Here is a 7,500-nt window from a genome sequence, read left to right as displayed (position 1 = left end):
GTCATATAGATAAAAGTAAAATTCACTGCAAATATGTTGCATACCTCATTACCATGGCTCAGTAATTTGTTATAAAAGCTTTTAGGGTTCACAGGGTCAGGCTGTGCAGCAGTGGTTCCGGGTGTTAGATTATATCAGCACAGCTGTTCACATCCTAGACCTGTGTGCTCTAAAGGATTTTATAACAGATTAGGAATGCAGCATGGGGACGGAGAGCAAGCACACAAATTCAGTCCCCTCCCCGCACACCAACGTTTAGAAAACTAGGCTCCAGCTCTGCATCTAACACAGGTCCCATATCCACTTTTACAGCTGCCGTTTCTCATGCCTGTCAGCTGTCTCAGGGCAGGCATCCACGAGTTATTACAGTTGTCAGCAAAGGCTGCAGCCTGCTACCGGCACAGTTGCGCTTCCAAGCTCTCCAGCATTTATCTTCTGCTCACACTAACACAATAAAGAGCAACAAAACTAAACCCCTACTAACTTTACTTGTGTCCTCTCTTTATTCTTACGTGTGCTGAGTAGGAGACTGGGTACTGAGGCTGAGCTCATCGCCAGTGGGGAGGGAGGGATCTGTTTCCAGCGCTGGTTGTAAGCAGAGCTCCCTGTGGGAGCGAGAATCTACTGCACATGTGCTGGCTGTTTTTTTAACCTATAAAATGATCTACACAAAATCCAGCAATAGGAAGGAGCTACACAGACATAAGCTGACCCTCTGCAATATCATGTTCTTTGCTGCAGAAAAAACTGACTATTACAAGGTATAGATTGGTTTCTCAACCCCATAGTCATAGCGCTTTACTGACATGCAGGCTGGAAATCAGGCAGCTCTGTGTCAGGCGCGCTCTTCTGCTTCTACATGCAGGCAGCTCTAACTGTCAGGCGCTCTTCCGCTTCTACACGCAGGCGCGCTTCTGTGGACAGTGCACATCCTTTTATGTGCACTGCTCCACCAAAGAAGCGCGATGCCGATGTGCACCACTTCCGGTTGCGGCTGCGCAGTGAATGAAAAATGCATATACGTATATGCATTTTTCATTCGCAAATGAGACACACGTGATAAAGAGGACAGGGAAAGGGGCCAGAAATGTAAAACAATAATTTGAGGGGAAAAAATGAAATAAAAATGCTAAGTTATTGTTAGAAACATTTAATATTGCAAAAGGAATGTTTTTATTATTGTTCTGTACAGTGTTGACTGGTCCTTTAATCTACTTATATTCATATAAGGCTCCCCCACCCCCACCTCTCCACCGTCTCCCCTATTTGTATAGCGGTGCTTGAATATCCCCTCCCCCCTATATATCTCAGCCCAAGAGTGGCTGACACATAAGCTAATTCTCCACAGCCTGATACCTTTGACTCAGATAATCTATCGATTGTTTTTTATAGTACTGTGGAGAATATTTGTTAATAATATAACATAAAATGAAGTTATAGCCCACCTCGCCTAAACTTTTGTCTATCTTCATGTTAAGATTGGATATGCAATTATCTTATTACATGTGTATTTTGTCTCTCTTCCTCTACTAATGTCAGTTTATAGACAATGTATTACTTACTCTGATGTAACATTGGCCTCAAGGCGAATCTTGTTTGTTTGTTAATCTATACTTTAACTTCAATAAAAAATTATTTAAAAAAAAAAAAAAAAAATCATGTGAAAGCCCAGGCCTTTCTGAAGTGTGTTATTTGGACGATATCTTGGTACTGGCTCAACCTTTTCATTTAGCAGAATCTCCCACAAATCAACTAGTGCTGTTTCTTCAAAGACATGGTTGGAGGATCAATTTACCAAACAGTTTCTTGATTCCTCAGACAAGGGTCACCTTTTTAGGTTTCCAGATAGATTCAGTGTCCATGGCTCTGTCTTTAAGAGACGTTTGAATTTGGTTTCTACCTGTCTAAACCTTCAGTCTCTATCATTCCCTTCAGTAGCTATGTGCATGGAAGTTTTAGGTCTCATGACTGCAGCATCGGACGCGATCCTCTTTGCTCGTTTTCATATGAGACCTCTGCAGCTTTGCATGCTGAATCAATGGTGCAGGGATTATACTCGGATATCACACTTGATATTCTTAAATCCCAACATTCAACTCTCTCTGACTTGGTGGTTAGACCATCATCGGATTATTCAAGGGGCCTCTTTTGTTAGTCCTTCCTGGACTGTGATCACAACAGATGCAAGTCTTACAGGTTGGGGAGCTGTCTGGGGGTATCTGACAGCACAAGGAGTTTGGAATCCTGAAGAGGCGAGGTTACCAATCAATATTTTAGAACTCTGTGCTATTTTCAGGGCTCTTCAGGCTTGGCCTCTATTAAAGAGAGAATCATTCATTCGTTTTCAGACAGACAATATCACAACTGTGGCATATGTCAATCATCAGGTTGGGACTCGCAGTCCTTTAGTGATGAAAGAAGTATCTTGGATACTTTCTTGGGCGGAATCCAACTCATGTCTAATTTCTGCGATACATATCCCAGGTGTAGACAATTGTGAAGCGGATTATCTCAGCTGTCAGTCTTTACATCCAGGGGAGTGGTCTCTCCATCCAGATGTATTTTGTCAGATCGTACAGATGTGGGGTCTTCCCTAAATATATCTGATGGCTTCCCATCTAAACAAAAAGCTTCCCAGTTACCTTTCCAGGTCCAGGGATCCTCAGGCGGAGATGGTGGATGCGTTAGCAGTTCCTTGGTTTTACCAACCTGCTTGTATTTTTCCATCTCTAGTTCTTCTTCCAAGGGTGATCTCCAAGATCATAATGGAACAATCGCATGTATTTCTGATGCACCAGCATGGCCTCACAGGTTTTGGTATGCAGATCTTGTCCGGATATCCAGTTGCCAACCTTGGCCACTTCCTTTAAGGCCAGACCTTCTGTCTCAAGGGCCGTTCTTCCTGATATTCACTGTTTTGTTCAGGCTTTGGTTCGTATCAAGCCTGTTATTAAATCAATCTCTCCTCCTTGGAGTCTTAATTTGGTTTTGAAGGCTTTGCAGGTTCCTCCTTTTGAGCCTATGCATTCTTTGGATATTAAACTACTTTCTTGGAAAGTGTTGTTCCTTTTGGCTATCTCTTCTGCTAGAAGAGTTTCTGAATTGTCTACTCTCTCTTACGAGTCTCCTTTTATGATTTTCCATCAGGATAAAGCTGTTTTGCTGATTTTGTTTAAATTTCTTCCTAAGGTTGTGAATTTTAACAACATTAGTAGGCAAATTGTTGTTCCTTCTTTGTGTCCTAATCCTAAGTATGCTCTTGAAAGATCTTTACATTCTTTGGACATTGTAAGAGCTTTCAAAATACTATATCGAAGCTACTAAGGATTGCAGAAAGACTTCTAGTCTATTTGTGGGGTTTTTCTGATTCCAGGAAAGCTCAGAAAGCCTCTGCCATTTCTTTGGCATCTTGGTTAAAGCTTTTGACTCACAAGGCTTATTTGGAGGGAGGCGGGACAGTCTCCGCCTCAGAGAATTACAGCTCATTCTTCTAGATCAGTCGCCACTTCTTGTGCTTTTAAGAATGAAGCTCCGGTTGATCAGATTTGCAAAGCAGCAACTTGGTCTTCTTTGCATATATTTGCTAAATGTTACCATTTTTATGTATTTGCTTCTTCAGAAGCATTCTTTGGTAGAAAAGTTCTTCAGGCAGCTGTCTCAGTTTGATTCTTCTGCTTATGATTTAAGTTTTTTCTTAAAATTTTTAAGAAAGACTTATTTTTTTTGTTTGGATTTAAATTTCTCTGCGGAAATAGACGTTTTAATTTTATCCCTCCCTCTCTAGTGACTCTTCTGTGGACTTCCACATCTTGGGTATTTCTATCCCATATGTCACTAGCTCATGAACTCTTGCCAATTACATGAAATAAAAGATAATTTATGTAAGAACTTACGTGATAAATCCATTTCTTTCATATTGGCAAGAGTCCATGAGGTCCACCCTTTTTATGGTGGTTATGTTTTTTTTTTTATAAAGCACAATTTTATTTCCAGTTCCTCTTTTTGTATGCTTTTTTTTACTCCTTTTGTTATCACCTCACTACTTGGCTATTTGTTAAAGGGCCATAATACCCAAATGTTTAAACACTTGAAAGTGATGCAGCAAAGCTGTAAAAAGCCGACTAGAAAATATCACCTGAACATCTCTATGTTAAAAATAAAGATATTTTACCTCAAAAGTTCCTCAGTAGCCACCTCCGATTGTAAAGGATTTCTAAGCAGCATTATTAGTATGTCTGTCCCGGGACAGCTGAAAGGATGAGCCTCGTGCACTCTCATATTATTTCCCTATTCAGATTAAGGAAGTTTACAAAGAAATCTCATGAGAGTTAAGTCAAATCTCATGAGATCACAGTAAAAGAGTTCATGACCTCAGCACTGCTGATGCTGATTGGCTGCTGTTCATTTCTTCATTTTTTATTTTTTTTTACCTGCAGCTGGGAGCAGCTGAGTATAACTTTTTACACAGAACTTACTCTGGTGAGCTGAGGAGATTGTGAGGTAAAATATCTTCCTTTTTTACATAGAGATGCTCAGGTGAGATTTTCCTGTCAGCTTTTTACAGTTATACTGCATCAGTTTCAAGTGATTTAGCATATGAGTATTATGTCCCTTTAAACTGAATTGTGGGTGTGGTGAGGGGTGTATTTATAGGCATTTTGAGGTTTGGGAAGCTTTGTCCCTCCTGGTAGGAATGTATATCCCATACGTCACTAGCTCATGGACTCTTGCTAATTACATGAAAGAAATGAATTTATCAGGTAAGTTCTTACATAAATTATGTTTTTTATACATACACGCATACAATAGACACCATTTGGGTTATGGAGGTTGTTAATTCTTCTAAAACAAACACTATTACTCTCATGGATGATGTTGTAAATACCATAAGTATAACATAATGCCATAAAAGTAATAGACACTGGCTATATTATCAGATATTATCTATGTTGCTTAGTCCGTTTTTTGCACATTTAGGCAATCCTTGAAAATTAGTAACAAATGTGTATACTGTCTAAACACTTGTGGTTTTCTGTATACCTTTCAGAGTATTTGGCACTACACTGGGTTTAAAAGGTGGGATAGACTTATATGTAACTCATGAGCAAACTTGCAGTGGTTATAAGACCTATGTGGCGTATCTCAATCCCCCCTCTCCCCCGACTTCTCCTATTAGGCAGATTGACTGCCCTTGCTTGTGTGTGCGAGTAGGTGGTCTTGTTACACACTAGCTGTAGTGTTTGACCACCTTTTGGAATCCTTAACATCTTTTTTTCAGGGTTGCTATTAACTCCATGTAAATCTTTATGTAAAAATGAATAAAACATTGCTTTGTATAACGCTCCAGGAGTGGACTAGGATTTTTGAGAATATGAATGGGCATATCTCCTCCATTGCACAACTTGAAGCTAATTTAAAACTACTTTGTAGGTGGTACTATACTCCAGTCAGATTAGCTACTTTCTTTAAACACAGTAATGCCTCATGCTGGAGAGCATGCGGCGAAAGAGGTAATTTCCAACACATTTGGTGGTCATGCCCAGATATTACCCAGTTTTGGGGTGATATTCGCCTTGCAGTAAATCAGGCTTTAAACATCAACTTACCACTTGACCCTGAAATATTTTTTCTGAGCAATACCCCAAAGATTAAATGCAAACTACGATTTAGGCTATTAATAATTATGCTTAATTGTTCTAGGAGACTAATTCCTAGAAATTGCAAATCAATAAAGGTATCCTCTCTTTCTGATTGGAAAACGCTAGTCACCCACACTCTATCACTTGAAAAATATCATTATGCAATCACGAAACGGTTAGATGACCTTCTGGACATGCAATGTATCTGGGATGAGTATTGTAACTTGAGAGAGTAATATATCCAGTGAGTGGATCGGTCATAATTGTATGTTGATTAGAAAATGATGTAGAGTATTGGTTAGGCAGGGTTGTATTATAACTAAAAGAGCATCACATTTCCTCTTGACATGCGTTACGTTGATATGTACTAGTGATTGACAACTCTGTATATTAGATGCTGATGGATACTGTAAGCCCAGTGATTTATCTGCATTTGTATTTGCATTGTTGTATTTTTTTCTTTTCTTGTTTTATTTCATTGTATTATGATGGTTTTTCCAAATAAAGAAAAACCCCAAAAAAAAACCCCCAAAAAAACCCATTGCTTTGTAATTTTATGGGAAAGAATAAAAATATTGCAAAGCTCAACTGTACAGTACCCTTATGAACTCTCTTAAAATTGAGGGAATATTGAGGAGGCGGAGGTGTCCTGAAGGGTTCTTCCTTACTCCAAGACGATAAAATGTATTTATTTGTAAGTAGATTGATTTAAGTTCTTCTACCTACTGTTTGTCAATGCCTTTTTCTTAGGTTGTCCTGATTAACGCAGTGAAAGATGTGGCTAAAGCTCTCGGAGATCTCATAAGTGCAACAAAGGCAGCTGCTGGCAAATCTAGTGATGACCCATCCGTTTATCAGCTCAAGAACTCAGCCAAGGTATAAAGCAGTAATGATAGGGGAGGAGAACATGATGTGACACGGGGGAAGTACCGTTGGGGGGATGACATGGTTCAAGCTTTCTAGGGATGACAAGGAGGAGGAGCTTTAATAGAAAGATGAGGGGGCTGATATGAGTCCCAATAAAGGGGAGATATGGTGAGTGTTTAAAGGGAAAGGGTTGCATAAAGCAGAGTCAGCTTTATAATTGGTCACAGAGGGCATTTGACAGGGGGGGCATTTAGGGAAAGCATTTTCTGGCTAATGATTGTGTGGCCCTTAAGTTGGGTAAAATCAACTGATTTACTTTAAGACTACTGACTATAATCAAGTTTTGATTGTAGAGGACAGAAAATTATAGAGACCTTTTCCATTCTAGAATCCATGCGGCACAATGGCATGAGCCAGCCCTGACATGGTGGAAGCCTTGAAAACAAATGGACTTTTAGAAATGACTGATGAGTTTAAGTGGAGTGCAAGACCTAACATGGTGCCATTTGTGAATACTAAGAAAGGCATGGCATGGTGGAAGCCTTGAGCAAGCAGTGCCCATGAGGGGTTCCTGAATAAAAGGATGACATTTTGAGTATGCCAAGGAACTTGTAATATAGTGGATGACAGCATTGGTGTAGTGTGATTATGTTATTGTCCCATGGAAGGAATTGAAAGGAAAAGATGATGCAGAGGTAGCTAATGGGAAGGGGTGACTTGCTAGGGTGGCATGATGAGTGTCCCAGACATGGAATGAAAAGGTTTATATGCTGGATATACTGGGAGTCACTAGACTGAGCGCACAAGCACATTAATGATGTTAGTTACACATTGTATGGCAGTAACAGTCATGTTGCTTTTTTCAGGTCATGGTGACTAATGTGACATCTTTACTGAAGACCGTTAAAGCTGTAGAGGATGAAGCCACCAAGGGAACCCGTGCACTAGAAGCAACAATAGAACACATCCGACAGGAGCTAGCGGTGAGATATGG

At 39.9% G+C, this 7,500-nt stretch overlaps 1 protein-coding gene across 1 annotated transcript in view; it reads left to right on the top strand.

Moving 5' to 3' along the window:
* Positions 1–7,500, top strand: part of TLN1 (talin 1) — a gene marked incomplete in the record, with an annotated part of 895,533 nt that overhangs the window by 756,250 nt on the left and 131,783 nt on the right. The window contains 2 exon segments of the mRNA XM_053700951.1: positions 6,390–6,515; positions 7,373–7,489. Coding sequence (XP_053556926.1) covers positions 6,390–6,515; positions 7,373–7,489 — 243 coding nt within the window.

Source organism: Bombina bombina, chromosome 2, assembly GCF_027579735.1.
Source record: "Bombina bombina isolate aBomBom1 chromosome 2, aBomBom1.pri, whole genome shotgun sequence".
Lineage (NCBI taxonomy): Eukaryota > Metazoa > Chordata > Amphibia > Anura > Bombinatoridae > Bombina > Bombina bombina.
The sequence above is the reverse complement of the archived record's forward strand: the minus strand, read 5'-3'. Positions and strand labels throughout refer to the sequence as shown.